This window comes from Carassius auratus, chromosome 18, assembly GCF_003368295.1.
Source record: "Carassius auratus strain Wakin chromosome 18, ASM336829v1, whole genome shotgun sequence".
Classification (NCBI taxonomy): Eukaryota; Metazoa; Chordata; class Actinopteri; order Cypriniformes; family Cyprinidae; genus Carassius; species Carassius auratus.
In genome coordinates, this window is record NC_039260.1 from 13,574,363 (window position 1) to 13,595,524 (window position 21,162).

Genomic DNA, 21,162 nt, shown 5'->3' on the forward strand with positions numbered 1-21,162 from the left:
AAAATAAAATAGTATTTTATATCATAGTTTCTCTTATTATATAATTTGGTCAAAAAAATAGAGCCAATGTTTTCTAACAAGCAATACGTTTTATTTTATTTTTATACTATTTTATTTTATCAATAATACCTAATATAAGGATTGATAACACTTTATTTTATAGTTCAATTCTTGCTATTAACAAGCCATTAACAACGACTCAACAAACTCCTAATTTGCTGCTTATTAATAGTTAGTAAAGGAAGGTGTTATACAGTTTAGGTATTGGTTAGGATTAGGGATGTAGAATATGGTCTTTATAAGTACTAATAAACAGTCAATTGATAATAAGCAACTAGTTAATAGTGAGAATCGGTCCCTATACTAAAGTGAATAAAGGGTTAACATCTTTTTAAATAAATAAAGTCCACGTGTAAGTTCTTAGGGTTTGAGTTTTGTTGAAACATGCCTTTAAAATACTGCAGGAACCGATTAATACTACTGGCAAATTGAAACGACAATGCCTCGTTATCATTTCTCGCGTGATGATATTTGTTGTTCCTGCGTATGGTCGCGCATTCTCAGTCCGTTCCTGAAAGTCCTCACCTGTTTTTCCGACTGCTCCCCTCAAATCCGTTCAGTCACCAGTCCGGAGCTTTTGAATGAAAGCGGAGACTTTTAGTTACACTGTACATGGGGAGAAGAACCCTGCAGACGCGTGTGTAGAGGAAAAAAAGTACACAATGTTCAATGAAAAGAGTCGAGGCTGACTTTGTAACCAAAGCGGAATTATAAGCAAACTCTTGAGTGAGAAACTGAAGTAAGTGATTTGTCTAAACTCTTTTTTGAGAGCAGGTGCACGTTTGAACGGTACCATGCGAAACAGTTTAACTTTTTCCTCTTTTATTTCCTTTCTGTTTTACTGTTATGAACTGTCTATATATTGTAAAGTTTCAGTGAACGATTATATATATATATATATATATATATATATATATATATATATATATATATATATATATATACATATATACATATATATATATATATATATATATATATATATATGTATATGTATATATATATATATATATATATATATATATATATATATATATATATATACAGTATATATACACACACACATACACACACACACACACACACACATAGCGTTGTGCAATGTTAAAATCCTGTAGGAATAACTTTAAACAGTGCATTTAGGCTTATTATTTACTTACTCATCTTGGTGTACAGTTTGGCAGATGGTTGAATTGAAATGACGTTATAAATGCATTACATATCCAGAGTGTTGCATAAAAAAAAAAATAAAAAAAATAAATAAAAAAAAACTCAGGTGGTCTTCAATTCCAGTGGAGGGGATTTACAGTATCCAGGGGGCATTTGTTCAAATCCTGACTCATGTGCAGAGGTGACTGCTCTATGTTATATGTAATATTCAGAGGGTAAGTAAGTCAAAACTTGTTGAAACACTTGTTGACGGAGCGTTCTGACTTTGCAGGCTGGTAAATTTATCTGGGTGTGTGCTGTTCCCTGAAGCCTTGAAACAATCACTGTTGCTCATGTTCAACATTTCTCCAAATCCCGTATATTGTTTACAGACTTTAACCAGACAAATATGGACCTAGAATTATTGTGTGCCGTCTTTGTCTCTAAATCTGCCAAAAGGGTGCTCAATAAAAAAGATGACACTCTTGAGGGTCCACCCATAACTGATTAATCTCTTTGAAATCCCTTTTTTTAAAAGTATTATAATAAATTGATACACTGACGTTATTTTTGCTGAATGATTAAGTGACCTGTATTTGGCTACACAAAAGACACCCCATACAGATTATCACATTATGGTGAAGTACATGTCAGACACACACTTGAGAAAATGTTAGGTTCTGCAGCCAAGACAGTCTTGTATTTGTCACTGCAAAAGAGCTTCTGTTCAAAGTGGATGCATATTTCTGTGCATTGGAACGTGTGGGGTAAAATGACTCCAGTGTTTTCCAAGCACAGCGTATCATTTTGCTCCCCTGCTCGGGTGGAGCGTGGAGCGGCAAACAAGCTTCTGTTTGGAAGCGGAGACCCGATTAATTATTCAGCTTTCATTCTCCGAGAACAGAAGACAAGACATGTTAACTGTCTTCTTTGTGTTCTCAGTGTGCCTTCAGTGAAGTTAGTCCTCTGCGGCCTTGAAACAGATCCCAGGGTCTGTCACTAGTCCTGGGTCATAGTAAATGTGCCTGCCACTCCTCCTGTATCAGTCCAAGCCAAGAATGTTTCAGACTTTTAGTGCATTCATTCAGTTCACTTTAAACCTTTTTGGATTCCTTGTCGATCTGTTTGTCACTTGAGTGTTTCATTTTCAGCCTAGCAGAACAGTCAGAATTCGTCAGGGCCACTTTAATGCAGGCACTTCCTAGTAGCAATCATTAAGGTGCTTTCGTTCAGTGTTTGAATAACCATAAATAATGACATGTTCTTGCAGAACTTGCATTGTGCAACTTCAGAGAACTCCACCTTGTGCCACCTGACCATCGCAAGGTCATACTGAAACACTCGAAATGGCAGGAACTTTCAGTCATGAAATGTAGTAGAGCAGTTATTTATTTTAAGTTTAATATTTCCCATAATTGACTATTGTAAATGTTTTGATAATGTAAGAATAAGTAAATGAATGACACATAATATAGATTAATATAGCACAGCACTGATTAATTTTCTAGTGCCTAAAGTTTTCTGTTGCATTTTATCATGTTTAATATACTTTTTGGAAATGAGCATTTCTTTCAGACTTTAAAGGTACAGATTGCACATAATGAGTCTCTCTCTCTCTCTCTCTCTCTCTCTCTCTCTTTCTCTCTCTCTCTATGTATCAAATCTCATTGGTCCATCAGCTATGTTTACCCCTTCTTTTTCTAACAGCGATGCATGTAGTAAATAGCCTGTGTATTGTTCTCCAAAAGTTTGGTAATCATTCATAACAAAGCTCTCTATTCTAAGTAATGTATAACTAACTTGTTTTTAAAGAGTGATCATATCCTTCTAGGAGACTTGTTATACAGTAAACATTCTGGAAATCCAATGCATAATAGATGGTGTGGTGGGAGGAAAGGGCAAGTGGTTCCATGGGGCGAGCGAGTGGGCACTGAAAACAAAAGCTTGAAGAGATCGATAGCAAATATTGTTATGCTCTCATAGATGACAGATTCTGGGAATAAAACGACAGCATTGTCTCTTAGAAATATGTTTGAGAGTGAGACAGACTTTCAGACACAGATGATGATGCAGAAACACGAGTCAGCAGTTCGGCTGGATTGATATGTATTCTTCTTGACAGGGAGAGTGAGAGAGGCCGTCCACTTTTCTGCAGGATATGGGAGGGCTCTGAAGAGGGGGCTTGTTGGGGGAAAGTGTCCTGCTTTACAGTCCGAGGGGGTGTGGGGTCACAGGGTTAGACCCCACCCCCACAGTAGAACCTATTTTAAGTGCTGTCACCCCGATCCCCTGTGCTCAAACTCTCTCATATGCATTTATTATTAATTTAGGCAAATGTGCAGCGACGATTTGCCTACCAATCTGATCTACCCCCAGATATGGTTAATGCATCTGAATAACAAAAGGCAGCAACACAGCGATTTGCCAAACATCCAGCTATTTAATTGTCAGTGTGAATGCGCATAAAACCTTTCGTGATCTGTATTGATTTTCTACACAGAAATATGACCACTGTCTATCAAACTCCCCCTCAGTGAGCCTTGTTACTGAAATGAGCCCATCTTTGATTTGCTTCTGCAACGGAAGCTAGAGACGCAGGCCTTACATAATCCAGGAAGGTTGTATTTTAGACTTCCTAATAATGGGACGCCACTGAACCAGATTGTGTTCCTCAGGGGCAGATGGGACTTTCTTATGACTGTACAAACAGCATGGTTTATTGAAAAGCCAAGCGCTCACATTACCACGCTCTGACACTATAATCATTCTCAATTTGCTCCCCCTGTGTGGATAATGCCTGCTGAAAGGGGCTGCTAGCCTCTTATCCCATAGCTGATGTGCCTCATAGTCACAGGAATACATTTCTCAAGCCCACGTGACGGCTTTTGATTACCCTCACATTTATATTCCAGCTATCCTGACAGGAAGCGACAAATCACGAGATGAGAGAAACCAGGAGAGCTGAATGGAGCGAGGGGTTTGAAACAGGTCTCATGGATCGCATTTACAGCATGTTTTAGAGTCTTAGAGATCCGCGTTTTTGTTGATTTGTCGAGAATCTAGGTTCACATACACATCAGGGATGCTCTGAATATGACACTGTCCCCGATTATGACCTTTCTCTTTGAAATACCTCCCATGCAGTCGCTTCCTGAACTGTTTGTACAGTATTGTAAGTTTTAAAGTAACTGTTTTTCATTTGCATCTCTGTTCTTTTTGGGGTTTTTCTCCAGCAGCACCTGTTGCGTGTCTGTCTGCTGGGGATTTATGGGAACATCCTGAGGGAGAAAGTTCCGGAAAAGGCGAGACCCCCGTCGGCTTCTGCTTCAGTGTCTGATTTCAGCTTGTTTCAGGAAATTAGTGCAGACTGAGGCCATAGGGTCAAAGGCATAGACTTTGTGGGGGGCTCTTGTTAGAGTGAATAGTTTCTGTTACGATCCAGCAACACATGCTCTTCATTCCACCAATTATGGGTAGCAAACTGCATATTGTATTAGTTTTTATCTATGGAAGTGCCGCAAGTTTTAGAATGTAATATATATCTATTTTTTAGGTTTTAAAAATAAGTCTCTTCTGCTTGCTTCAGAAAATAATGTCATTTCTGATTTGCTGCTCTAGAAACATTTATTATTATTATTATTATTATTATCAGTGTTTCAAAAGTTTTTCACTTATTTCAAAAGAAATTAATGCTTTTATGCCTTTATTCAGCAAATATGCATACAATTAAGACTTTATAATGTAATGTAATAAACACACACTTTTGTGAAAAGTTGGGGACATCCCATAGCGTAATGGTTTTTATACTTTACAAACTGTATATCCTATAGCCCTACACCAACCCTACACCTAACCCTAACCCTCACAGGAAAATTAAACTCTTTAACTAAAAAAAACTCAGTCTGTATGATTTATAAGTGTTTTGAAAAATGTGGACATGGGTTATGTCTTCATAAGTCACCCTCTCCTTGTAATACCTGTGTCATACCCATGTCATTATACAGAGTTGTGTCCTGATATGTCACAAAAACAAGAGCAATCACACAAACACACACACACACACACACACACACACACACACACACACACATTATTAGAATGTTCGCATATACTGTGTATGGTGTGGATTATTTATTTTCTTGACAATCGTTTACATTTTTTTCACATTTTCAAAATATTTCATAATATAATAAAATATAATAAATTAACTAATTTAATTATTTTCATTTATTTCTTTCTCTGTTTGTTTGTTTGAAATAACAAGCAATTTTTTTATTAGATTTTTATGGGATTTCCATTTAATCGTATAGCGATAGTATTGAGCATTACAGTTACAATTTTATTTTATTTTATTTTATTTTATTTTATTTTATTTTATTTTGAGTCATCTTTTCCCCTTAAAAATGTATCTGGTTTAATGCAGAAGACCACTTGTGGTTACATTTCCTAGGTGAGAAGTTCCTCACTGTTTTGAAAGTAATTACAAATCTTTCAGTTCAAGTAATTGTAGAAAATGTGTGAATATTAAAGAGGTGATATTGCACGTCGTAATTTACACCTATGGAAAGATCTCAACATATCATTTCACATCTATGTATTCTGAACTTATAATGGACATGGATGTGTAATGAACTCTCTCAAGGCACTCTCAAGCCCTCAGGCTTCCCAAAACACATACACACTCCTTTTCATTCCCTGCTTATTTGTCCCTCTCATCTCTTTCTCCACAATCTCTTTTGTAATCCCATCAGTACAGTCAGTGTTGTAACTGTAGGTCTGCACCTGTCATTTCCAATCAGAGCGCTGTCTGATGAGATGTGAGACTGACATCAACCTCTAGCTGTCACAGCACATGGGTCAAAACCTTTACCATTTGAATATGTCTTCATGTATGCAAAATGCATATTTTAATTTATTGCTGGAAACTGTTTGATAAGCTCTACTGTATATTTAACAACTGAAATGAAACATCTTTTTTTTTCTCCATTACAGATATTCCACTCTCCATCCTTCCTGGATCCCATCATGAGCTACAGGAAGATGGACAAGCATGGAAGCCCACAGTATTTCCGCCATTTTCTTGCTGACAACAGTATCTTCCATGGTAGGCTTATGTCCGTATGATGGATATATCATAGTGTGCTGTTGTTATACAGAACATTTTTGCGCTTCTCCAAATCTCAGGAAATGTGAAGAGTGGTTTTTGATTACTTGACCATCAGACGCATTTGGGACTGGTATACACAAGGTGGTGCTGTATCTCACAGCATGATGATATTAAAGCACTGGTGCTGGATTGTTTGGGGATTGCCATCTTTGGTACTGAAAGGAAAGGAAATCAGTCCTTCTTGACTTGATGCCTTTTGTTTAAATGGGACTGAGTCCCCAAGGCCACATCGCTGAGCACAAAACTGACAGCTTGATATACATATATATATATGCTGATTTGGTGGCCAAGTAATATTTCTTATCAATATTTAAAACATTTGTGCAGTGTAATATTTTGTGAAAAGTCTTTTTTGTTTTAAGATTGAATAGAAAGTAAAGAAATAAACAAATATATATATATGTATTTGTGATCGCTATAAAATAGTTCTTAAAAATATTTTTTCAGTCACAAACAACTGGAAAATATTTGATTTATTTAATGTAATTTAAAAATAACACTTGAAACAAATTTTGTGTTTACATTGTTTTACCTTTTCACCTTTTTAGCTATAATCTCTATGTATAAGTACAATCAGCATTTAATCTGCATTAACGCTTTTAATGTAAATTAATGCTTAATTAGACCTACTGTACCCATATTCCAGTGGGATATACTGACATGAACCGGAGGCACTTGTGTGTTGGTATGCTGGTGTCGGTGTGTTTGCTCCTCTGAGAGAGAGTGATTGTTGTCTAGTGGCTGGGCAGTTGATGCACGATGTCCATCATCCCTGTGGGCTGCAGCCCGCCTCTGTCTGAAGGAGGTGTTTTGTCTGGCTCTCTTTGCGTGGCATGCTGGGCTGCACTGCTGCAGTAATTTACCCCCATTCATTCTTTAAACGTTTTCACTCCTCCCGCAGCCAGAGATGGATCAACCTGCGTGGAAAATGACAAAAGCCAGTGTGTTTGCTTCGATTCCACAGGTCCCTTATTCTATTGCATAGGTTTCCAGTTTCTTAGACACATTTTCTTGCCACACATAGAACCGGGAAGCCTATCATTATACTAACCTAACAAAATCCTCAGACAATATTGATTGGTCTAGCTTCATTCCAAACTACTGTACAGCTTTGGGAACATCTACTTCACTCTACATCCATCGGGATTTATTCTTTTTTTCAGCAACAATGTCCCATTTAACATTTAGCACTCTGCGGGGCACTAAAACACACACACACAAACACACAGTCTGGAACAAATTCTGCTTATTTATGTGCTGTGAATATGAAACCCTCAAAGGAATCAACGACAAGATCCAGACTTGCTTATATTTATGAGGCTTTATTTCCGTCTGTCACTGATGCTTGTGTGATGGATGAGTGTGACGGAGACTTCACAGTGAAGTACTCGCCAATTGAATCACTGAGTGAGCATATTTAACTTGGTACATCACACTGAGCATATTTAACAGCCATTTTAGTCCGAATAGAGGTGATTTCAACATCTGTCAGATATTGCGACAAATTTAATAACTGTGAAAAGGAGTAGTTCAACCAAAAACATTCTGTCATTTTTTTTTGTTTTTACGTTTTATATCTGCATTTATACATTATTTATTCATATTGTTCAAAAGTTCTTTGATTTTCTTTAGTGGAACACATAATAAGAGATTTTGCAGAATGTTCATGCTGCTCGTTTCCGTTCAGCAAATTTATGATTGTGGATGCTTACAAATAATGGACTAAATAAAATTTGTACGTATATTAAAATAGAAAACAGAATGGCTTTAAAAGACTTTTAGATTTTCAAATTGACTAATTTTATTGTGATTTTCTTTTCAGTTTTGAGGCTTGAAATTTTGCATTCTTCAGTTGTATGGTAATGAGCAGTTTTAACAACCTAGAAATAATCTTTTGGATTCCCGCATAAGAAACGGTAGTTTATTTTATCTCACACAGCAGAAGTGTGGGGTCAGGGGTTCCTAGGGAAAGCAAGAGCTGATGAAATGTAAATGCGTAGCATGAAAGCAGTGTAAGTCACTTTGGATAAATGTGTCTGTCAAAAGCATAAATATAAATGTAGAGAATAGGTCATACAGGTTTGGAACGGCCTTGGAGAGTAAATAATGACAGGATATTTTTGAACTTTGCACTGAAGCATTGAAAACAAATGTTTATTTACATTTTTTGAAAATTTGTGATAAATGTGTAATGAAGGCCATTACGTGCCTGCTAAAAATCTGTTTACAAATTTCTCACATCATATTTCCTCTCACTGTCCGCAGTCCAACACTCCAGCACACAGATCAATGAGAAATACATTATGACAATTTCATCTTTTAGAAACCTTCCACTAATGGATCTCAACCATGTATCCATGCGCATTCATCTGTAAAGAAATAAAGTTTATTTATCACAGAAGTGAACTAAATCAGATGGTGTGTTAATCGGTTAATTCTCAAATACCTGTGAAATAGGGGTGATTTCAGGTAAACTGGGACGTTTTATACATCAGTGTCAAAAAGTGAGCTAGTTTACCTGAACTCTCCCTAACAAAACAATAGTTGCTGCTAGACAACTATGATGCTTCTCTGAATTACATTTTGCAATAACAACAAATACTGGCCGAAGTTAACGCCAAAACGAAAAAAAAGTCTGTCATATATTCACCCTCGTGTTTCTTTCCAAGCGTCTATGACTTTATTTATTCTGTGTAGATGAGATACTACTGTATAAGACACCACTCTTTCTCACTGTTTGGAAAAAGACGCGATAGAAGCGAACGTTTCTGCATAACATCGAAAGTCCTTCAGGTTTGTTATGACATGAGGGAATTACAGGATTTTCCCGGGGGTGGGGGTGGACGACGACTATCCCTTAAACGAAAGCACCTCAGGTGACCTATGACTCCTCAAGTAATTTGCTCCTTGTTTGATTTAAAAGACAGACTCACTAAGGAAACTAATAGTTGGACTACGTTCCACTGATCTCTTAATCGCTTTCATAACATCCACATAACCTCTCGTGTCCCCTCCTTCCTCCTGCTCGCGAATATGTGCAGAAAGATGCCTCGTGCAGAGATCAGTCACTGAGAATGAGGCGAAACCAGCGCGAGTGAGAGAAGAGGAGCGCGCGCGCCTCACTGAGCGGAGACTGGAGAGCTCCTTTCCGCGCGCATTGATTACACGAATCAAATGGATTTCTTAAAATGATTCATCTAGAATTTATAGCCAGCATTTATTTATTAAAATGTAACCGCATATAAATTCCTGAGGAAGGGTGTCCTATTACAGATAGCCTATATTTAATGGAAGAGTGCAAAGGCACCTGCATTCCGAAGCGCGCGTTTTGTTTTCTGATCGTCGTACCGACAGGCATTCGGTCTTGATGCGGTGTTTACCTGTTATCAACTATAATGGCAGAGCTGGAAGTTTTGAAAAATATCGCTTTTGAGAAGGGTGAGTCATGCATTACGTTGCTATGATATCAATCACATAACTGTTCTTTTTATATTATTGTTTATTCTCATGATTAGGCATGTTATTCAGGCTAACCAATTAGACACTAGATATGAGGCATTTTAATGTAAGTGATGTTGGCAGTGTGTCTTTTGCGGTTTGTATACACATGGCTTTAAATGCTGTGCTCTCTGAGAGGAGCTGTCCAGGGTACTACATAGGAATGCTGTTGTACTCTGTGGACTGTGGGAGGGGGTGAGAGATGCCGCTCCAAAACACGAATCTACAGGCTGTGGCTAATTGAATGTTTGCCATCTATTTAGTTCTCAAGCTGTGAAACTTAATGTTCTGATTTTATAATTGAGGATCTGATTTGTGATACCAATTACATTAAAACCATTACGGTTCATTATGAAGAGCATTTCCATCGGTATTTTGGAGCTATAAAATAGATGGGATTTTAACTCCAGCCTTAAAGCCTTGATTTATTAGGACAGGGTTAGTTTTTGGTGCCATCTGTGTCGTGATCTGCTGTTAGAATGGGATTCCGGGGGTGATTCTGAAATGACTGAACACACGTGGTGCTCACAAAAAGTAAGGTCATGGGTTTGATTCCCAGGGAATGCATTAACATCAGATTAATGCTGATTAAAAGTCACTTTGGATAAAAGTGTCTCCTAAATGCATGAATGTATATGTTGAAAACCTTGTGATGGTACTCGTGGTATGCATATGTGCTAGTAACCAAAGCAAACACTGTGAAACAATTATACAGATGTACATTTAAGATGTAGTTCAAGGTTCAAAACCAAGCATTTTGTTTGCATATAGTGTATTTATGTCAGAAACATAGAAGAGTGAAATGAGATCAAACACGTGTCTGAGAGAGGAGTGCAGTGCTTTAGTGGTGCTCCAGGTGAAAATATCCCCTCTGCCTCTGACTACAGGGAAATTATGCTAAATGTAATTGAACTAAAAAGGTGTTTATGAGTGTGTGTGAGCCGTGATGATAACCAGGGTCTCCTAGGGTCATTCCTTTTGTGCTTTCTGCAGTTCTTTTATGTTTCTTTTAAGTATCTCTTGTGTTTTTCTTCTCATACTTGTAGAGACTTTGATAAAGGATTTAAATTGTCAGTAGATATTTTGGGTGCAATTTTTTATAATAGTGCCATTTATCAGTAGTTACATATTAAATATAAAAAAAACTAAAAGTGTAAATAGCAATAAATTAATCCCTGCACCACAATGGAATGACCTTGCTGTTTTGCTTTATTATGTCAACAGGTTGCTCCTGTTTTGTAAGTTTATGTTTGTTTTTGACTGCAGTGACTGTTTGGTACTCCTCTGCAAAGAGAAAATAGGTCTTTTTACTAGAAAAAAGAGATGATGATTCACTGCAGTATTCCCTTTATTTACAGACCTCACCCACATTCACCCCTCCCTTTTATTTCCTTTCATTTTAGTTGATTTGATTTCCTTTCCTTTTTTACTTTCTCCCTTGTGCACTGACTGTCGTTACTCCATTCTGTCTGTGTAGATGTTTTGTCTCAGTGTCTGTGAATTGAACTTTATTAATTATAAGAGACAAGCTTAATCGTCCATTAACTTGGTGTAATGAGGTAAATGTAAGAGGTGGTTTTGGGGATGTACAGTGGCCCCCATTGCTGTCTTAAGGAATCCCTCGAGAGTTGTGAGCTCAAGAGAATGGACATGACTTTTCATGTATATCCACTCTGTAGAAGCTAATAGGCTTTGGTTGAACAACAAGCACCATTAGAGCCAAGCTGGAGGCAAATTTCCATTCAATGTGTCTCCATGGCCATTCTTACTGAAGTGGAGAAGATTAGACAGTTCACAGGGGTACTCATTTCTGTTCTGTGAGATACCCGTATCAGCTCTGCAGCACCCTTGTGCTGGGTAAATGGCAAAGGGGAGGGGCTTCCCCAATTGGCCCAATACCGTACTGAACATCTCCCCAAACGCCAGCCTGCTTTACAGTGCTTCTTTGATGTCAATACTAGGAACACACGGAGGGAACGCTGTCAGAGCAGCAGTCATGAATATATTAAGATACCGCAGTTATTTTTGCTCTGATGGATTGTGGGGGCTCAGTGGGGGTTCTTGTTGAACGTGTGGTGGTGCAGTGTGAGTGAAGGCAGTTATATCATCATTGTTACTAATTAAGATAGGGAAGATGTGGTAAGTGGTTATTTCCTCTTTTTGGATCCACCATTTGGTGCGTGGATATTGGGGACCTGCCGTTCTCTCAAGAGAGTTCTGGAAGGAACCAGTTTTGAATGGTGTCCACCAGGGTTCTATCATTGGTCTTTAATTACTTCCTATATTTTCCCTCGATAACCACAAGACATACCTCCAGCTTTTTTGAATACCCAAGTTTTTCAAATTAATAATAGAAGCAGATGAAAAATAATCCATCTTGTATGTGATATTTGGCAGTGCAGACTTGCATAGAGGACACTGCTGTTAAATGGATAGTTCAGCCAAAAAAGTTCTGTCATCGTTTACTTAATCTTCTAAACAAATTTGGCTTTTCTTATTCCATATAATTGAAAAAAATTGAGTTTTTGAAGAATGTACTGTTCACTCTTTCAATATAATGAAAGCGAATAAGGACTGAAATGACTCTAAGCTCCAAAACCATTAAAAGTACTACAAAAGTACCATAAAAATGGTCCATGCGTTTATTTGACACCACATTATATATCTTATGAAGCCATTCAATAGCTTTGTGTGACAAACAGGACAAAACCTATGTCATTATTCATTAAAACGACTTTTCTTAAGTACATTGCTTGGCATGTTCATAAGTCATTTCAAGTTATTATTTTTCAATGAACAACATTTACAAATTCAAAAGATGAAATATAGTACATATGAGCTACTTTTATTGTTCATTTGTGGCCTTTTTGGGACTTGTGAACTTTCCCTTCATTGTAATCGTGTGTGAATAAGTGACCATCACATTATAAACAATTTCACCTATTGTGTTCCACATAAGAAATTAAGTCTTGAAGGTTTGAAATGACACAATGAGTGAATCATGATAGAATGTTAAAGTTTGAGTAAAATGTAATTTCATATAATATGATTAGTTTATGAGTGTTCTCTATTAGGACTGCACAATTAGTTATATATTAATCATGATCTTTTGTTTTCTCTATTAATTAAGCTTCATCATATGTAGAATTGGTCTGCTATTTATTTATCCTGTAAAAAAAAAAAAGAAAAAAAAGAAAATAAGTTGTTTCATTTGACCATTATTTTTCATTGGTAACAACCATGTGCATGCCCTGAAAAAAAAAAAAAAAACCCTGGTAAATATGTATGATGAAGTTGAAGAGCCAGATTGAGTTTATTTTTTTGCAGATTACCCTGATTCTCCTGCAGAAAATATCGTCCATTTAATCTTTCCCCTTTTCTAACTTCAGAAGAGTCTTTGGAGTCAAGAGAGTTGAAATGCCACATTACAGGCCTTCTGCCTGCTGCGTCTGAGATAGACGTCTTCCTGCATCTGACCAGCAGTCAGGACACATAGGTCAAAAACCAGTGCCACAGACTAATACAATTTCATATGTGGATGAATTCATCTTCACTCCAGCATGTGCAGCACAGAAGAGCGAGAGAAATCTAGGACACCAAGAACGTGAAGATGTGAAGACGTCATTCATATTGCAAATTGTGAGACTAAATGATTTATGGTGGATGTTCAGCTGATATCATGAGAACTGGAGGAGTTTTCAATTAATTAGTGACTTTCCCCTCCAGTTCCACTCTTGCGCTCCCCATATGCACAATTCAGATCAATGGACCTCGGAGAGAGTTATGTTAAATCCCCCTCTTAGGTTTTCAAAGAGCTCACTTTAGATCTGTCTTTTTAAAGTTACATCTTTCTTGACCCGCACTGGCTTCTTTATGCCTTGCTGTAACGGTTTTGATGCATCCTGTGCTCCACGTGTCCTTTTGAATACAAAAAAAGCCTCATCAGATTTTGTGGGATCACACTCAGTTGTACCCGTGTTATGTCATACCATTAACATTATCAGCTTTCTCTTCCATCTCCATTACTTATGCTGCTCACTTTGGCCCTCTAGGACAAAAACACATCTGTTCAAAGCCCCACCATCGTGCACATTTCCCCCACAACAATACATTAGCTATTCCGTGTAAATCCCTGCTCGGTACTGCTTTCTACTGTCACAAAGGTTCAAAGGCTCCGTGTGAATAGCTAGCGGAATAGAAGATAGATGACCAAAGAGAGGGTGGAGTGAGGGGTTCCGGGTTAAGACGTGGGCTTTAGATGTGGACACTCAAAGAGAGGTTGCAGTTTGCAGTCTCAAGGGAAGGAAGCAAGAGAGAGTTCTTCAGGGATGCCACTCAATTTCGTGCGGCCACCTTTGTGCTCTTATGGCACGGGACCCTGCTTCATGACATCCGAGCGCTCGGCCGTGGCCAACGTGGCGTCTCTTTTGGCCCGTAGGTTCTACCATGTTGGAGGCAGCGTGGCGGTGCCACAAAAGTGTCGTTTGGCATACATAGGTAAGATGTTTCTCGTAAGAATAAATGAACAATGTATTGGTTATCAGCTGATATTATTGATTTTTATTTTATTTACTATTTATTTGTGTTATTTGGATATTTAATTGTTCATGCCAATTCCTTCTGTTTTTATATTAAGTTACCTTTGCCCTCATCTAATAGATTATCTTTTATATTATTTACCTACTGTATATTATAACATTAACTTATTTTTTTTGAACATAATATATATATATATATATATATATATATATATATATATATATATGTAAAATACATCTCTTATGCTTTCTAAAAAGTAATTATTTTAAACATTAATATTGGTAAATATGATTATAATTTATTTCAGTATCATATGAGCCTAAAATCATCCTAATCTGCTGATTTGGTGTTCAGGTAAAAATTATTGTTATTAGCAAAGCTGAAAAAGTTGCGTTGCTTAATACTTTTATGAAAAGTGGGATACATTGTTTCTGGATTTCTACTAATAATAATAATATACTACATGTAATAATATACTCATATGTCATTACATATAATAATCTGCTTAATATCAGCATTATCTGTATTTGTGTTTATGTGTGTACTGCTCAGCCAGAGATACATGATGCAGCAGCAGATCTCAAAATCAATTTGTCTTATTGCTCTTTATTGTTTTATGTTTGTCAGTTGGGCGGAAAGCACGAACCTCCTACTCCCTCCTAAAATTAGCTTGTATGTTCATTAGACTGACATTTGTGAGCTTGTGTTTTTACTGGTACATTGCATCAGAAATGAGAGTCAATTGGAAAAGAGCAAAAATGATGCCCTGCCTATTATCACCTCTCAGAAATAGTGGAAGACATCTGCTCAGGGATTCAGAGCCCAAGAGAGGGTGTGAGAACGATGGTGTGTGCGGAAAACAGGTTGGGATACTACCTGACTGAATATGTTTGGTGTTAAAGTCTCTGTTTTATGGAACAGATGGCTTGAAATGCAGCGTTCTCCTAGAAATGTAAACACAAACCAGCATATCGGCTATTTTAAGTTCGAGAAAGGTCTGTGCTATTAAAAGGTGCACAGCTTTTTAGAAACACCAGAGTATTTCCTAGGCACTGCGTAATATCACTGCATCTGCTGCACTCATGGTACAAAAGCAAAGTTCCTTGATTATTACGCTGGAATGAGAGTATAGTTCCAGGACATATCAGCCGAGAAAATCACAACTTTTCATTTTCCGTCGTTCTTAGTACATGATGTAACTACAGAAGAGTCAAGTTTTAAATAGGAAAAATAAAGAAACTCTTTGGTCATTTTTGTGTGAGATGCTAACGGTCTAATCAGATTCAATGATCTATGCTAAGCTAAGCTAAAAGTGCTACCGCAAGACCCGGAGATCAGCTGAATGGATTTGAAAATGGTAAAACTCAACAGTTTGACTCCAGGGGAGTTGGAAAATTAGTCTATTAAAAAATAATAATAATGAAAAAAATTAATTGGTGTGTTCCTTTAAGGGTTGCATTTGTTCCTGCATGAGTGCCTGTTCTCATCGGTCCTGTTTGAGGTGGAGTTAATTAAGCAACAGCAAAATGAGTCTGATTTTGATGCATGAGATGAGATGCAATTGAAGTGTTCGTAAGAACGGAGTAAATCTATTATCAGATATTTGTCTCCGAACAATGACAGCACCGAGCTTGCACAGATATATTGTTGGGTATTTATAGCACATACACAGTTTAATCTGCTTTATTGTTATGTGTGTGTGTGTGTGACATGTTCCCCATCCAGATCCTCTTCCTCACAGCGCTCTGAGGCACTGTGAACGCTATGACAGTGCTGCTAAACCATCTCGCAGACTTGGCTGTGGCTCAGATCTGCCTTCTGGAGGGAGTCTTTTATCCTCTTCTTGTGGAAAGAGCAGGGGGCGATATGTGTTTTGGTTATAATCTAACCTGATCTCTCCCTCTACGATTAGAGGTTGACTGTTATGAGTTTTTCAATAGCTGATACTGATGCTGGTATCTAGACAGCTGCTTGACTGATGGCTGATGCTTATATGATACAGTTTTGTTGTGTTAAAGGGTTAGTTCACCAAAAATGATAATTATTTTATTATTTACGCACCCTCATGTCGTTCCAAATCCATAAGACCTTTGTTCATCTTCGAAATTCAAATTAAGATGCAAATGCAAATACATTTTTTGATGGAATCTGAAAGCTCCATAGATAAGTACAGGATTTTATCACGATCAAGACACAGAAATGTTGCAAGGAAATCAGTATGGTTTGGAATGACTTGAGGGTTCGTATTTATGACAGAATTTACATTTTGGGGTGAACTATTCCTTTAAAACAACAGCAACAATAATAATATTGAAATGCAGTATCATCAAGAATAATTATTCAAATTATGAACTAATTTAAATTATTATTGAATCTATTGACAGCCTTGTTTGACTCCTATATTTTAGAAACATTCTTTTGAAGAACTGCAAATATATATCCAGATCTGAAGGACCGATCAGTTTGTTGAACCCGTGCGCAGGTGTCTGCCTGCATAATGCATGTCCCATCCTCTGTTTAGTGTTTCTGCTCTGATGGTTCTGAACACGCCGTGCTTTGTGATTTAGGCTTCACAGAGCCTGAGCCTCTACGAACCAATTATTCAGTGTTTGATATCTCCTTGTACTTCTCACCACGCTGCTTTGATCTGCTCTCTCGTCTTCAACCGCTGATCTGGTGAACACTTTTAGTTCTCGTATGCCTCCGATACCTATAATACAACGATACCTCTCTTTCTTATTTACGCTTTCTAACTCTTCTCCCTCCTGTCAGCTTTAACTTTCCTAAGTCAAAAGCAGGTAAAAATAGTGACACTCCAGTCTTGAGCTTTTCCCTTTTTCTCAGCTGGCCTCTGAATTAAGCTTCTGTTTTCCTCTCTGGCTGCTTTGCGATGCTCTACTAAGCTACAGTCCTGCCAAAATCCATCTGTCCCACAGAACAAATATAGTTCCCAGCCAATAGCTTTGATTAAACCTTTTTCTGCATGACCATATTCTGCATCCCTTAAGCCTACCCCATTCCTAAACTTAACAACTACCTCACTAACTATGAATAAATTAAATGTTTAATATTAATACATTAGGAGTTTATTGAGGGAAGCCACTTCACTAATCTAATATACTAATTCACCGTGGTGTGACATGCAGGAATTTATTTCAAAGATAGAAAAAAATCGGTAGCACTTTATTTTACAGTCCTGTACCCCATGTACATACTATGTACTTATTATAGTAATTACAATAACTATGTAAAAACTAGGTACTAACCCTGAACCTACCCCTAAACCTAACCCTACCCCATGTAGTTACCTTGTATTACCCGAGCTTTCTTAGATAAATACACTGTAAGTACACTATAAGTACATGTAAGTACACGTACTGTAAAACCAAAAAATCTATATAATAAAATGAATGTACAGGCAATAAATAAATGGTACTGTTTACTATTCACTTTTCTTTTTAATAAATTCATCAACTTACTTCAAAGTTCTGCCCCAGAGTACAGTTGAATCGTCTCTTTAACGCATTATTATCATGTCTTGAAGTGGCAGGGGAGGCTGGCGTCCTGGAAGTGAGGGGATCTTGTCAATCCCTCTCTCAAGTGTTTCTTCTTTCCTTCCTTTCCTTCTTACCTTCTCTCACCTCTCTCTGCAGCCTAATGAACACGTTTCCTTCCCTCAAGATCAGTGAAGAGTCCCCACTCTGCTGAGCGCAGTAATTGGCCGTGAAGGTTTACTCAACATGAGACTAATTTGTTTCAAATGAGCTGGGGAGACTCCTGATAATAACAATAATAAGAGTCCAAAGAGGAGGACAAGAGGCTAAAACAGAGAGATGCAGAGGAACGAGAGGAATGAGCGAGGGAGAGAGACCCTCATTAACTGTTTATTAGTTCTGACCACTCATTAAAATGGATTTCTTAATTTAGAGATCTAATTGACGACCCTTGAATGTAACAAAAAGAGTGGGAACGTGCTTGTCTGTGACCTTTGACCCTCCTGGGCATTCCTTCACACGCTCCATTCTCTGGTTTGCAAGTTATGTTTTCTCATACTAAGTCAAGTGGATAGCACGTGTCCTCTGGTGTACACAGATGTCGTGTGTCCTTGCGGAAGTTGATGTACACCTTGGTTGTGTTGTTTCCATTTTTATTAAAATTCCAATCACATTTGTTTGGGTCCACAGAATCCCATGAGTCCGCAACAAGAGCACACAGTCCTCTGGTCCTTCAAAACAAGTCTGTTCGGCAACCTGTTAGAAGCACATAAAAACAATTTTTAGTTTGTACTTGAGTTGGTCTTTATCTGTGAGGTAAAAACGTGTGAGTGTTTTTTAAAGTGGGTTGCAGAAAGCCAACGACTATTTATCCAAGTATAGTTTTGCTTGCTAGGGGAACAGCAGCCTAGAGATGTTCTGATCCATAATGTCAACATTTTACAAAACCGCTCACCAGGAGTTGGAGGCTAAACAAAAGAGCAAAGGAAGATAAATACTTTGTTTATATGTTGCATTAACATTCGCTCAATCTCAAGCTGGTGAGCTGCCTTTGTTGTCTGCTGCCTAGAGAGGGAGCTTCACAGTGCACACACAAATGCTGATCAACAGCTATAGACACATTCGTTGGGTTATACGAGGATTTAAAGCGGCAGACGCACATGCGCTTAGAATAAACAGATGATATCGTTCGCTGGTGTGGACGCTAATATTGTTATCTTTATAGTTATCTTTCTTGGTGTGAATTAGGCTTTAATCTGTGCTTTTTTCATCAGATGAACATGTTCAGTCCAATGCTATCTCAAGCCCAATTAATGCGTATTTTATGAGATGGCTAATTCGTACAAATTCGTACGACCTCATTCGTACATTTTGTACAATTTGTGTATACCCCAGTGACAGGTAGGTTTAGGAACGGGGTTAGGTGTTAAGGGTGCGTCAATAAATCAATTTGTGGATCGACTCTGCGATTTTCTGAATGCATCGCAATTCTATGAGAATTCTTATTCTTGCAAAAGAGTTCACAGTGGGCTGCGTTTACATTAATCTTGCTTCATAAAAGCATAAAAGCAGAAGTGCAAGTACATTTTACCACTTACATGACTCACAAGTCAAGCGCTCTTCTTTGTGAGCATTTAAGTGCCTAGTGTTCCTTCTGCTTTTAAAAACTAAGATCAGAATTGGTTGCAGAAAGAATTGTGATGCATTCGAAAAATGAGGTGTAGGTCAAGGGTGCCAAATTCAATGACAGAAGGGACCAAAATTTAAAACACAGTGGATGTCACGGGCCAAACAGATTTACTTGTAGTGAACAGACTAAAATTACATTTTGTTTTAATTTAAACAGCCAGAATCCTGTAAATCTTCTCAATAACATAAATTGAATAATTTAATACATTTTATAAAATTAGTTAAATACAAATGATACAATAGTTTTGTTCAAATCAATTTTCATAAACAATACATTCACACAAAATGAGAATATTTCAGATATAAACAAGCTGGTCAAATTGTGCAAATCTTCCAAATAAAACTGTATTTTGATTTCAGGAAAAGGCACAAAAAATAAAATAAATTAACAATAAACAAATAACACACAAAAACATATTTTGTTTTCTTTGTCAAGTCCTTTTGTCCTTGTGGGATGTTTGGAATCTTTTCTTGGCTACAAGTTCATTAATGTTTGGGGTTAGGTTCTGAGCTGTGGAAACTCTCAGAGTGGAGGTGTTCAGTGAGACGGCTTCTGTTTGCATTTTTGTTCATCTTCATCAAAGAAAAAAGTTGCTCACAAAGGTGTACCAAACATGCAGAGCATTCAAGCCGCTTGTAAGTGAAGTTGAGACATCGTTTCGGGAATGAAGCTGGGGAATTGTGCGTGCCCCACAGTGTCTGAATGTTTGCAGGTGCTTTTTCCATGTCACCTGCAAATGGATTACTGGACAGTTCTAAATTAAATTTCTGTGCTTCAAACTTAGCAAAGTATCGTGTGAACTCAGCGTGAAGTGTGCTCAGTTTATCAGCTAAAAGCGCATTTGGGTACGCAGCATTGGAGACAAAATTTGTGATTGTTTGGGAACACGGAAAGTGACATAAATTTCCTTTCTGCATCTGAATCTCCCACAGGTGTAGGCTGGCTTAAAAAGTTTTCACTGCATCAAACAAGTCTGTGATTACACGGTTTCATCCCTGAAGGTGGAGGTTTAGTGCAGTAAGATACTTAAGTTATGTCATATAGAAACTCATGCAACCACTTTTCATCCCGGATAACTGTGGAGTCTTTTCCCATACTTTTCATGAACTGACAGATTTCCCCAAAGAATTCAAAAAATCTGTCGAGCACTTTTTCTCGACTTCTGTGTGAGGAGGTGCTTCACCAAGTTCAGAATGTATTTCCTCCAGAAAGGACTGAAATAGGCAGTGATTTAAGGCTCTGGCTCTTATGAAGTTAACTGTCTGTGTCACAGTGCTCATAACATGTTCCATCTTAAGGGCTTTACCGCGCAGCGTTTCCTGGTGAATAATGCAGTGATAAACTGTCAGCTCACATGTAGAATTCTCCCTCTGCATCTTCTCCTGCATCCTTCCAGCTAGTCCACTCTTTTGCAGATGCTCTGTCAGTCATCAGTCCCATGAGTTTGTCCCAGGGCAGTTTCATGTCATTTACACATTTAGATACTTCTTCAAATATGTCTTTTCCTGTGGTTGTGCCATGCGTTGACTTAATACCCAGAAGTTGTTCTGTAATGCATAAACTGA

At 37.6% G+C, this 21,162-nt stretch overlaps 1 protein-coding gene across 2 annotated transcripts in view; it reads left to right on the forward strand.

Annotated features, from left to right (window-relative positions):
- The first annotated feature begins 614 nt into the window (after nt 1-614).
- plch1 (phospholipase C, eta 1) overlaps nt 615-21,162 on the forward strand; it is a 65,554-nt gene continuing 45,006 nt past the window's right edge. For both annotated transcript variants that reach the window (XM_026287751.1, XM_026287752.1), the window contains exons 1-2: nt 615-799; nt 6,202-6,313. In XM_026287751.1, coding sequence (XP_026143536.1) covers nt 6,235-6,313 — 79 coding nt within the window. In that variant the 5' untranslated portion in view covers nt 615-799; nt 6,202-6,234. The remainder of the gene's footprint in view (nt 800-6,201; nt 6,314-21,162) is intronic.